Source organism: Nyctereutes procyonoides, unplaced genomic scaffold, assembly GCF_905146905.1.
Source record: "Nyctereutes procyonoides isolate TBG_1078 unplaced genomic scaffold, NYPRO_anot_genome, whole genome shotgun sequence".
Classification (NCBI taxonomy): Eukaryota; Metazoa; Chordata; class Mammalia; order Carnivora; family Canidae; genus Nyctereutes; species Nyctereutes procyonoides.
In genome coordinates this window covers 4,519,879-4,533,000 of record NW_026575082.1, presented here as the reverse complement: position 1 = coordinate 4,533,000, position 13,122 = coordinate 4,519,879, and the positions used below count along the sequence as shown (strand labels likewise).

Sequence of the window (13,122 nt, the reverse complement as noted above, 5' to 3'; positions counted from 1 at the left end):
ATAAAAGGTTGGAGAACCATTTACCATTCAAATGGTTCTCAAAATATACCCTAAAAACTACAGAACACTTCTGAAAGAAATTGAGGAAGACACAAAGAGATGGAAAAATATTCCATGCTCATGGATTGGCAGAATTAATATTGTGAAAATGTCAATGTTACCCAGGGCAATTTACACGTATAATGCAATCCCTATCAAAATACCATGGACTTTCTTCAGAGACTTAGAACAAATTATTTTAAGATTTGTGTGGAATCAGAAAAGACCCCAAACAGCCAGGGGAATTTTAAAAAAAAGAAAACCATATCTGGGGGCATCACAATGCCAGATTTCAGGTTATACCTCAAAGCTGTGTTCATCAAGACAGTGTGGTACTGGCACAAAAACAGACATATAGATCAATGGAACAGAACAGAGAACCCAGAAGTGGACCCTGAACTTTAAGCTCAACTAATATACGATAAAGGAGGAAAGACGATCCACTGGAAGAAAGACACTCTCTTCAATAAATGGTGCTGGGAAAATTGGACATCCACATGCAGAAGAATGAAACTGGACCACTCTCTTGCACCATACACAAAGATAAACTCAAAATAGATGAAAGATCTAAATGTGAGACAAGATTCCATCAAAATCCCAGAGGAGAACTCAGGCAACACCCTTTTTGAATTTAGCCACAGTAACCGGAGAAGGACAAACAGTGTATGTTCTCATTCATTTGGGGAATATGAATAATAGTGAAAGGGAATATAAGGGAAGGGAGAAGAAATGTGTGAGAAATATCAGAAAGGGAGACAGAACATAAAGACTTCTAACTCTGGGAAATGAACTAGGGGTGGTGGAGGGGGAGGAGGGTGGGGGGTGGGGGTGAATGGGTGACGGGCACTGAGGGGTACACTTGACGGGATGAGCACTGGGTGTTATTCTGTATGTTGGTAAATTGAACACCAATAAAAATTAATTTATAAAAAAAAAAAAAAAAAAAAAAAAAAAAAAGATTCACCCACTGAAGCTATGCTGGTTACCAGTGTTGGAGTGAGTCTGCAGGATTTTTTTTGCATGTGTGTGCCTCCTAAACAGGGAGAAGAATTCACCTAGCATTTTTTAACAAAACAGTGAATTTAAAATACAAATTACAAGTTTATGAGCTAATTAAAAATTGCCATCTTGGTAGAGACAATAGTGAACTTATTTTATGAGCAGCACATCCTCCTGAAGTAGCTATGTTTTAACTCAATAAAAGTGGTTTATGCACTTTAACTCCGTGTTTAAAATCACTTTTCTCTGAATACAAGGAGGAGCTGCCAGCATGAAGACGTGTGCACTTCTGTGCCCGAATGTGTAGGCATACAAAATCCACAGGTATCATGTTTTAAAATAAACTGAAAAAGAAGTTAATAAAGTCTCCTTGAAGTTGACTGGCATTTTTTTAATTACTTAAACTCAGGGTGGATTTGTGTTTCCAGACTGTCTGCATGCACACAAACGCACACTCCTAGAATTCTCAATTCTGGTAGGAATGTCTTAGCGGCTGTTCCTAGAATCTTTCCAGCTTGTATCATGGTTCTCAGGCAAAAACAAAACCTGTCCACTGAGTCTGGGAAACTGTTGACAGGGTCTCAAAGGTCATGCCTAAGGGCTGGGTTTCCTTTTGTGTATTTGTTTTTGTTTTTAAGGAGCATGAAGTCTCTACGTGGTGAGCAACATAGCACAGGATAGAACTCCTTTCCTGAGCAGTTAGCTGTGCGCTGCAGAATCTCCGAGCATTTAGCCAGTCTACTGTGCAACCCCTCTTGGCCCCTGGATGGCTTAGAAGATACGCATTACAAACATGGCCAGAGCACTCAGGAAAGTAGAGTCATTCCCTGCTACAAAATCTTTCTGGATGCTGTAGTCCCCCTGGGGCCATGGGTTTCTACCACAGCAAAGAAAGATAAGCCTGCCCTATGAAAAAGCAATCTCCACTGGAGGCAACTAAATTAAATCACATCAAGACCTAAAGAGCCAAAAGGGAGTTAAGCCTTCTGACTAACAGAGCCTATGAGAATATTTTTGAGATGCCTTGAAAATGATGTGTGGTGGAAGGATTAAAAAAAAAAAACCTCATTGTTACTCAGGGTTTTCATCATTGGGGAAGCCACCTATTGTCACAGAGTCCCTACTGTCACACTGGACAGGAGTCTCATACTGGCTGCACGACATACCAACTGTGTGAATCAGGATAAATGACACTACCTCTCTGAGGCTCAGTTTTGCCATCTGTGGCATGAGGATCATGTAAGCGCATCCCTTGCAGAGGTTACTGAGGGGATGAAGTGAACCAACACAGGGAAAGTTACATAGCCCAGGGCCTGCCCAGAGTCAGCACAGCACAGCAGCAGCATCTATCTCTCTGCCTCTGTGTGACAAGCTCTGCCTGCAGAACCGGGAGCCAGGCTTGGTGAGTGTAACCCTCACCAGCCTGGGATGGGCCCTGACACAGCTCACTAGAAAAGAAGGGCTCGAGAAACCATACAGAGAAGTCAAAGATGGCTTACAGATGTCTTGATTATGAGATGTGCTGAGAAGCCACAGCACAAAGGAACACAGCAGTCTGACTCAAAAAATCCAAAGCTAGAAGGTCCAGGCCTCAACTCCTTGGAAAAAGTCCTGTTGGCCCTTCCAACTCTCTCCTCTTCCAGGGCTACGAAGTGTGCTGAGCTCCTTGGGCAGCCGGGGTGCCGCATGAGGTGGTGCCAGCAGGCCCGGCTCCCAGCTCCTGAAGCTCTGCACCTGTGTCTACAGGCTTCCCCTGGGCCACCGGTGGTACCTGTCACCTCGAGGCCCAAGACACCAGCAGGAGTTCAGGGCTCCCCTGGCTCTGCCGGGGAGGGAGAGGGCTCTCTCTGGCTCGGCTGCAGTGACGCCCTCTGTGCTTGGTATTCAGAGGGAAAGCTAATGAGGGTCTGGAGAGCAGTCAGGAAAATCACGGCCAGTTTTCTTATTAAGGACAAAAGCCAGGCAGAATGAATTGAAAGTGCTTGGGAGCCTAGAGACAGAGGGTCGATTCAGCTTGAGTCCTGGGCGGCTACAATGCCAGCCTCTGCGTGGCAGCCAGGGCCCAGCAGCGTCTGGGTTGTGCAGACCGAGGTGCTGTTCAAACCCGCACTAGTTCACAGAGTGCTGGAACACAGTGAGCCAGGGTGCTGGGCAGAGCGAACACCCACAAATCCAGAATGGGGAAGGTGAAAGGGGACGAGGCAGGAAGAGAGGGAGAGAAAGCCAAGCCCTGAGCACTTGTGAGGAATAACGGCCTTGAACAGGGTGTCCAGATGATGCTCCTCAAAAAATCTGTTCACAGAGACAACACCAGATGATCTCCAGGAAGATAGACAGAGGCAGTATTTCAAATTGTTCTTTTGGCAATAGGCAAGATTGGGAGCCTTCGGAAGCAGAGCCCATATCTTCAGCTTCACGTCAGACTCAAAACAACCCCAGCTGGCTGCCATTAGAGATATATTGGTAGAGCCTCTAACCACTCTAACCAGAATCGGGTTTAATTTATGAGCTAGAATGCTGGGAAAGTTATGATTAGCAATTACCTAAATTATATGAGGCCATATAATTTCCATTAGTCCTTTTCCCACTTCACCAAAGATAAATAAATGAAAATAGCATTTTTCTTTTAATGCAAAAGATTATATTATTTTTGTAAACAGGTATTCCATCCTGGAAAAAAAAAAGCTATTTTTCCTCATTAAAATTAGTCAATCAGTCCCCCAAAAACAGAGGTGGGGAAAGCCTCATAAAGAGAATTTTTGTATGGGCAGCTGAGAAAGTTGATGAATTGTTGCAAGGTAAAGAAAACTTGATAGCACTTCAGCGTCACAGTCCATAGATGATTGATAATAGATGACTGAGAGATAGGATGGAGGGGATCATTGATGAGGGTCCCACTGGCATTATGATCAGTTCATAATGATACATGTCAGACTCAATTAGGGAATATCATTTCTTTTAGTTTGTATGTTTCACTCACTTCTTTAATTTTTCCAATCTCACTTAATTTTTTTTTGATTTTTAGGCTATGAAATTTTGAAAACCTAGAATCTCAAAAACCCCACTCATACGTAAGCAATTGGCCTGTGAACGTCCCATCGTTTTTTGAGGATTTCTTAGAAAATAGGTAACTTTTCACAGCAAATGCTTGGGTAGATGGCCACTGTTTTAGGAAGCGAATACTCGAGTGAGAAACCAACCGGACAGTAGCTGCCCCCGTCTTCACCTCTTCGGCTTTCCTTTCAGGGATTCCTACCTTCATCCCAGCCTCCTAATGCGCATAATCTTCCGGACCAAACGGAGAGACCGAGCAGCGGCCACCGTTGGGAAGGAGCGGAGGAGCCTCCGGGCCCAGCTGGGGCAGCGGCCGCGGCCGCGGAGGCTGCGTCTCTACGTGCCGGCCCCGCCGGGACCGCTCCGGCCCCCGCCCGCCAGGGGGTCGCCGCTGACCGCGGGACGGGGGTGCGCGGCCCCGCTGCCCCGAGCGCGCTCTGCCTGGGGCCCCAGCGGCCGCGCGGGCGGCAGGGGCGCCTCCACCCGTCCGCGCGGGGCGGGCGAGACGCGCCCCGGCTGGAATCGCAGAACCGCCGCTGAGCGAGGGCACGGCCGGAGAGGCCGAGGCGCGCTCCCCGCCCCGAGCCCCGCCGCAGCGGCCGGGACGCCCGGAGCAGACCTGCGAACTTTCGGGGCGCGGCGCGGGGCGGCGCGGGGCGGCGGGAGAGGCGGGAGAGGCGGGGGAGCAGTCGGGCAGGAACATCCTGGGACAAAGGACCAATTTTGGCGACAGGGGAGAGACCCCTCCGCGCGCCCACGGACTCGCGGGCAAGAGACCGGGTCGCACGCACCGGGCATCGCACGCACCGTGTCGGGACCCCCCCCCCCGCCGCCGCCGCCGCCGCCGCCGCCGGTGCCACGACCGCGCCCGACTGCCCCGCTCCCGGGGCCCGCGGAGGGCGTCCCGGCCCCAGGCCCCCGGAGCGCGGCGCCGGGCAGTGCGGCGGGACCTACCAGCGCGGCCAGGATGCGCCGGCTCTTCTCGTCCGTGCAGCGCTCGGAGAGGACGCCCGGGTGCGCGCGGAGCAGCAGCGCGGCCGCCAGCACCCAGCCCGCCGTCCACGCCGCGCAGGCCAGCAGCGCGCCCCGCCCGCACCGCCCGCGCCGCCCGCAGCGCCCCGGCCGCCTCCGCGCCATGACCCGCCGCCCGCGCCCCGCGCTCTCGGGGCGGCTCCGCGGCCCGGCCGGCCCGGCGGGGGAGGGGGCGCGGGGGAGAGGCCACGCCAGGCGAGGGGGAGCCCGGCGGCCCGGCGGCCCGGGGGTGGGGCAGGGTGCAGGGGCCGCCCGCCGCTCCGGGGTCCGCGCGCCCACCGGGCAACGGGGTGTCCGCCGGCCGCCCCGGTCCGCGCGCCGCGCGCCCTGCTCCACCCGCCGCACCCACCACCTTTCCCACTTTTTTTTTTTTGCACCTTTTTTCCCCCAAGAAGACCAGTCCCCTCTTAAACAGAATCCGCAGAACCCGCGTGGATTTAAAAGCCCCCCGCCCCCGCCCCCGCCCCCGCCCCCGCCCGGCCCCGGCCGTTCAGAGTCCCGGTTCCCTTATTAACACATCTTTAATTCAGACGAGCCCTCCGCGCCCCTTCTTCTCGGGGCGGCCGGAGCCCGAGCTCTCTGCAGACCCCCGCACCCCTGGGTGCTCTCGGCTGCAGTCTGCCCCCCCCCCATTGACCCCTCTCTGAGATTCCTCTCTCCTCTGAAACCAACTTGGGTCTCCTCCGGGCCCTCCCGGGGGTGAGACCCACCCCCGCCCGCAGCGTGCCTAGAGCCAGGGTTTGGGACCATGCGGACGTCTTGGCGACACCCCCTCACACACATACATTTCCCGCGCAGCCTTCTAACCCACCGCGGGGCCCAGGATGCCAAACGACGCCAGGGACGGCCAGCGCCACACTCTTTTTTTTTTTTTAAGATTTTTTTAAATTTATTTATTCATAGAGATGCAGAGAGAGAGAGAGAGAGAGCAGAGACAAAGGCAGAGAGAGAAGCAGGCTCCACGCAGAGAGCCTGGCATGGGACTCGATCCAGGGTCTCCAGGATCAGGCCCCGGGCTGCAGGCGGCGCTAAACCGCTGCGCCACCGAGGCTGCCCCAGTGCCACACTCTTGAAACGTTTCCGCTTACCCCGGCTGGGGGTGGGGGTGGCGGGGAGCATGCGTTCACTAAATGCCGCTAAATCTCTATTTATGTATATTTGTAACATCATCTGGGGGAGCAGCTTCCATGTTCAAATCCCAGTCGTTATATAAAATAGGCGGGCGCCTCAGCCAACAGAGCTGTCTCTGGTTCTTGCCAGCCCTCTCCACGCCACCCTGGGCTGCTCCTCTGTTCCCTGGAAGGCTTTCTCCTCTAAGGAGGGTCCGAGGTGGGTGGTGTCCTAGGAGGTGAACTGTCACAGCTGAAGGCCTCTGGAAGCTGCCCCCCCTGGGTGGCTCATGCATTCGCTGTGAAAGCTTATTCTTCGCTGGTTCCCTTCCAGCCCAGAGCAGATCACCCTCCTGCCTGGTCTGTAGCCGAATTTCCATTTCTGGGTGTAGGAATAACAGGAACTACTCCAGCCTGATAAAGCACTCAGTGATCGTCCCTGGGGAACTGGTTTCTTAACCTTGCACATTCTGCAACTTACCGTTTAACCTTCATGGCTTGCTGGTAGAAGTCTCTAGAAATTGTGAAACATCGAAATAACAGAGGCCACCAAGTGAGCACTTTAGGTATAGGGCCAGTGTTCCCTGATGCAACAGACACTCAGATCTGGGGGTCACTCAGATAGCAGTGATGTGAGCCAGAGTCCCTCCTGCCACTGCCACCCTGCTTCCCAGGGTACACCCCAACAGAAGCCCTGCTGGGAGGATTTTGGTAAGCTGGCCATATCATTTCAAAATAATTGTGGAGCCCGGAAGACATCAGAGGCTATTGCTCTAAAATCTTGACCTGATGGTGCAAAGTCGATTCCTTTTCCCAAGAATCTGGAGTTCTGGGGCAGGAAAAGAAGGAAAAATGAGGTAAAGACGTGTGATCACTTATCCTTTACAACCTTGGGATCAAAATCACAGGAGGAAAACAGAACTTGAAATCAGAGTTAACAACGTTGTGATTTGCAAAGGTAGCTTTTACTTTTGTTAAGGTTTTAAGCATGTCAATCACACTTCTTTGGCGTTTTATAAAGAAGAAACAGAAGAACAAAATTATAACCCCACAATAAAGAGATCCTTTAAATATTCAGCATTGTTTTACACACAGAAGTTACAGTACTTGTAACTTGCTAGACCAAAATAAAATCCTCAGAACGCAGGACGATGCAGGCTGCCATCCTGCTGTACAGTTTGCACACTGCACAAAGCCACGGAGAGGTGGATGGCGCTGAAGTCCACCAGAGCTCAGTCCCCCAAACCTTTTGTCCCCCTGGGGGCCTCATGCAGGGGCATGAGGCTTTTGAATTACCTGTCCAAAGGGGGCTTTTTGGGGTATTCACATATAGGTGACTCATAGGCCAGCTGTACCCTTGATGCTAAAGATATTCCCCTAGAGCTGCAAAAAACAAATGCATCCATAATTGCTTTAACAACAGAATGTGAAGCTTTGGCTTCATGAACCAAGAAAAACAAGTTAGGTCTCATCTCCCAGAAGCCCTGCCTGCTGCACGTTGGTGCCATCAGCACGTCTCTGCAATTGTGCTGCATGATTCAGAATGACTGGCAGCCTTCGTGGGGTTGGCAGGGGGACCGCAGGTCCGGAATAGGGGTATGGGCAGAGCTGGGGAGTGGCTTGGCCCGGCACCTGCTTCACATCAGATTGATCTGAATAGGCTCTGACTCCTTAAAAAAATTTTGTGAAATCCAAGAACTGCTTCCACCCTTACCTGAACTATGAAAATGAGCCATAATATTAGAAATGGCTGGGCACAGCGATCCCTCTGGCCATGCTGCATTCACACGGAGTGGTTTTCCTCTGACTTGAAGGAGATGGAAATTTTGCTCCACATGCCACCTGAGAGAAAGGTCTGCAAGCAGATGACAGGCCACCCTGTCCTAGAGTCCCGGACCCATGCCCTGTGCCCAGGCCTCAGGCACCCATGGAGAGGAGGAAATGCAGCATGTGATCAGGGTTTGCTCATTTTAAATAAGAAGTTAGACTAGACTGTATTAGTTCATTTATTTCTTCCACTAGATTGGAGGCTACTTGAGGCTAAGCACTGTCTCATTTTATGTTGTAATCCCAGCACCTCATCTGGTACCCGATACAAAGGAATATCTATCTGCTGAAGAAAGGAGTGAAAGGTCAGAAAACTTTGAGAATCTCCATGGAATTCTTCTTGAAAAAGTTCTTTGAACACATAGTTATTTCTTTCTGATTTCCTGAGGCTAAATTGAGCAATCCAGCACATCACAGGGTTAGGAATATGTTTGAACATATCCTTTGGGTTCTGAACCCATCTATTGACAGTTGAACTTGTCACCAAGAAAAAATATGAGCATTTCCAATTATAGGCCATTACTAGGGGGAAAAAAGATAAAATTCTATAGTTTTCCAACTTTGATTATACTAGACAGACAGGTTTCTTAGTGCATGATTCTGCTACATTTCCATATACATTGGGCTTGTAAAAATATTTTTCTTCCTAAAAGGACTTGGATAACGACAAATATGCCTGTTTTTAATATAGTAATCGATATATTCACATACGTTAGCTTATAGGATTCTCCGAGCAACCTGGCAGGTGGATCGTGTGAATGCCACTATGGAGTATTTCACAGAAAAGGGCATGACCTCTTTTATAGGACCTGTTAGTGGCAGCGACAGTGTTAGAGGCCACTCACCTGCTTCTAGGCTTGAGATCAACTCCTGTTTTGATGTTGGAACAGTCCTCTCTAGAAGTGAGAATGTAAAATGTTCTATATGTATCACAATTGTTTGTTGACATATCCTGCCACAGGCCAAGAAAGTTTCACACATTTTGTTGTCTTACCAGTCATTTGCAAAAGTTATCATTGGAACAAGATTTTAACTCATGCCTGCCTACTATCTGTCTCTGTTTCCCATCCCAACAGTGGCTGCCATGTTTGCCCGATGGTGAACCACAGAAAAGGGGAGGCCACCCTTCAGAAGACGGCGTGTTTCTGTTCACTTGTTATCAGGTTGTGGGGTGAGGGAGGGTAAGTGTGAAGAAAAGAATAGATAGTCAGACTTCCGACTCCAATAAAAAAAAAATCTCTCCTCAAATACGTTCCACACTTCAAAAAGGCAAACGGCACCATCATTTGGATTTTCCTGAATCCATGTACTTACTTTGCTCTTATCTGAAGTGAGATCAGCCCTAGTTTTAAAATGCAAGTTGTGTTTGGAGAGGAAGGAGAGGCGATCCAGTATCTGAGCCAGCCTGGGTGGGGGATCAGGGTTTAGGTATCTCTAGGAATCCTTTACAACCAGAGGCCAGGGTTCCAGAGTGTGAAGGGATAGAAGTTAGGATGGTTTAAAAAAAAAATTATGATCTTGCCTAGAGTCCTCAGATCATATGGTTTATAAAGCTCAATAACCATTTTACCACAACTTAGAATACAGCATTCTTGAATGCACTGGGCAAGGCTGATGCATCAGGATTTCCCTTACAATACACTTTATAACAATAACAAGTGGGAAGAAACCCCAATGTGGATAGTAGGGATCGGTTAGATAAACTTCCTTCACCCCTAAGTGGAAAACATATGCCATCACCAGAACCTGAGACGTGAAGTCTATGTTGACAGGGGAGGGATCAGAGAAGAACTTCCCACTTTCCCTTCCCTTGTCAGCACACACTCCACATTTCTTCAGGGAATCAGCCCTCTCCCTCTCAGTCCCCAGGGTTGATGTCTACAGACAGTGGCAGGTAAGCCTGCTGAGGACAGCAGGCACCTTCCCCAACCAGAGGGGTGGAGCCCCAAAGGGCCACCAAGAGCCAAGGGGACTCTGTTCTTGTTGGAACTGGTGGGAAAGAGAGAGCTTCTCCCCCCACCCCCAGGTGGTCAGGTTCTGTGGATGCAGGCACCAGGGACCACCCAGGAAGAACCTGCAAGAGAATGATCAGCCTCCAGAAAGGATTCCTGAGGACTTGATTTGAGCACCTGACTTTTCAGTTGCCCCTTTGTGGCTTAGCAAGCATGCGCTGGCTTTCTGTCATTTATGATGGAAAGAGTCTTGACCCGTACAGACGCTTATAAGATGTCACTGAATGAAGAAGCAGGTTTAAAAACATTATGTCCCATCTGGGGCACCTTTTAAAAATCCAAACCATATATTTTTGCATGTACACAAAAACTGATGGAAAGAGACACCAAACTGTTTACAGTATTATATCCAGATGGAGGAAGGACAGGTGCTTTTATTTTTTTATGTCAAATTCCTAATTTGATTTAAGACAACCGCCCATTACAAAGAGAGATAGTAAAAAAAAAAAAAGGCATTGTTATTTAAGATGAATCACTGCAAGAGAAGCCAATCTCAGAATTCTGGTATCCGAAGCTTCTGGTCTCATCAGCTGCTGTGATGCTAGACATCCGAGAACTACAGACCTGGGCTACCCTGAACCACTTTAGAAGTACAAGTTCTTCATCTTCTGTGATCTCACAGTCTTGCTCATTGTTCTGTAATAATGCTTAACATGGTAGGAGTTCATGCATTCATTTATTCACTCATTCATTCATTCTATAAGTGCCACTACTTTGGTGTCAAAGATGTAGAGGTGAAAGAACAGGGTCTCAGCCCTCCTTTGGTGAAAACAGTTACTCCCAGAGACGTGGGATTCTCTGCAGGAGGATATGCTGCTTCTCTGCCCTTCCCCATGCCTGCTGGCCACCCAGGACCCCCAAGGGTCCCTGCCAAAAGATGGTCTGCAGCTGTTGTTACCAAACCCCTGCTGATCCCAGGACTACCTGCTAGGTGTTGCACTACAAGCATGCACAGTGACCCTGAAAAGGATGGGCTGTGAGCCATGGTGATGGAGGGGTTGCGGGCCAAGCCACAGAATTATATCGTTTTTTTCTGTTTCATGTTTGTCATCTTCCAGGGGCCAGAGGAAATCTCTTGTCATCCCCCCAGAAACTGGGGACAATGGCTCTTGCCCATATAAAGAGGGCAAACAGTTCCCTCTGTTCTAAGGGCAGGCAGCCTGCTAGACCAGACATCCTCCAGCCCATGTGGTCTCAGATTACTGGGTTCCAGTCAGCATCATTAGTCTTTAACAGATTTATTGAAGCATAATTTACATGCATAAACTCTCCTCAGTTTTAGGCATATAATTCAATGACTTCTGGTAAATTTACAATTGTGCAACCATCACCACATCCAGTTTGGAACATGTCTATCACCCCAGAAAGATCTCTCTTGCCTGTCTACCTTCACTGCCTGTTCCCAGCCCCAGCCCCAGGCGACCATGAGTCTGCTTCCACACATTTGTTTTTTCCTAAACATTTCATATAAATAGAATCGTTCAATAGGTGTCTTTCCCCCTAGTTCTTTGCACTTAATTCAGTTTTTCTGAGGTTCATCTATGTTATGAAGGTATCAGTACCTCATTCCTTTGTATTCATGGACAGTATTCCATTCCACAGAGATTCACCATTTGATGGACATCAGAGTTGTTTCCACTTTTTGGCTATTGTGAATAATGCTGTTTTGAACATGTATGTCTGTGTCCTCACATGGAACATATGTTTTCATTTTCCTTAAATGCCTAAGCATGGCATTCGTGGGTCTTATGGCAAATTTATGTGTAGCTTAAGAAACTGCCAAGCTGTTGTTTAAAGTGGTTGCATCACTTTACATTTCCATCAGCGATACACAAGGGTTCCAGTTTCTCCCCATCCTGGCCAACAGCCGTGACATTGGTTATGGCCATCGTAGTACATGTAAAGAGGGCTTTTCTTGTGATTTAAAAATGCTTTCCCCTAATCAAGACTCTTCATTTTTATTTTCAAGGACCAGAAGTGGCCTACGATGTATGCAATGGTGCCTTCATTGTCCTGCAAGTAGGTCCTGTGATAATAGAATCACATTCTGGAACCTGGAGTCCAGGTCCTCTCTACTTCACAGCACTGCCTGGTTTGAGGTGGTGGAAAGAGCCTGCATGAGAGGGAAACTATGGCTTGTCATGGATTTGTCAGTGGACCTAAAGCCCAAGAACATGGAGCACCGTGTCCTTTGTAGGTGCTGCAGAAATTCAGCTCTGGCGAACACACACGAGCTGTGTTGTTCTTTGGTCTTAGGACACCGGCGATATTGGTTAGTGAACTGAAAACGGACAGATGCTCAGCTTTATTTCATTATTTCCTATACTGTTTTTAACGTCATACATCCGGAACCACTTGCTGCAGTCTTTGTGGGGCTGTTTTGTTGAGGTCTTTGTTGTTCATTAAGGTTGGCCAGAAACCTTTGCACAAAATGAATCACGGTGTTCCTCACAGGGCTCACCTTGGTTTATAAGCCTCTGGGGTTCCCTAACCACCTACAGTTGCGCCACATTGTTTGGGACAAACTTTAGGAAATGTCTAACCTTTTTTGGCATCTCTTCTCATATTTTCATTTCAACTCAAGACACAGCTGCTTGGTGGGATTTCCCTCCAGTGCAAGAGGGACGGGAGTAACCGTGCAGATGCTGGTCCTTCTCCCTCCTGCCCCGCACCCTTTGTCCAGCTGGCACTTGACACACAGACTGTCTTCATGTGAGCACATGTGAAAGATCCCTATTGAGCCCATTCTATTCACATGGAAACACGTCGCAGAGAAAAAATGTATCATGCTACTTGGCAGTGAGACTCTCACACAGGGGTCCTTAGCAAAGGGGGACATTCCAGAATTTGTTATTTCCCTTTTGGCAAATGACATGCAACTCTTTGCAGAGAGCAGTGTGCTTCTGTAAAGCAAACCCGAAATAGTCTGCAGCTCTAACTGCTCACCTAATTAAGTAGGTCTTTTTCACTGCAGATGAAAGGAGAAGGCTCTCAGCTCCCTGATGAGTCTGAGTTGTTAAAATCAGAGAAGTCGAAATGTCTTGGCTGCG

At 48.9% G+C, this 13,122-nt stretch overlaps 1 protein-coding gene across 1 annotated transcript in view; it reads right to left on the bottom strand.

The window, feature by feature from the left end:
- Positions 1–13,122, bottom strand: part of LOC129514455 (divergent protein kinase domain 1C-like) — a 42,603-nt gene that overhangs the window by 17,197 nt on the left and 12,284 nt on the right. Inside the window, exons 6-8 of the mRNA XM_055333036.1 lie at positions 7,530–7,616; positions 6,715–6,747; positions 5,047–5,530 (exon numbers count right to left, since the gene is read on the bottom strand). Coding sequence (XP_055189011.1) covers positions 5,047–5,530; positions 6,715–6,747; positions 7,530–7,616 — 604 coding nt within the window. The remainder of the gene's footprint in view (positions 1–5,046; positions 5,531–6,714; positions 6,748–7,529; positions 7,617–13,122) is intronic.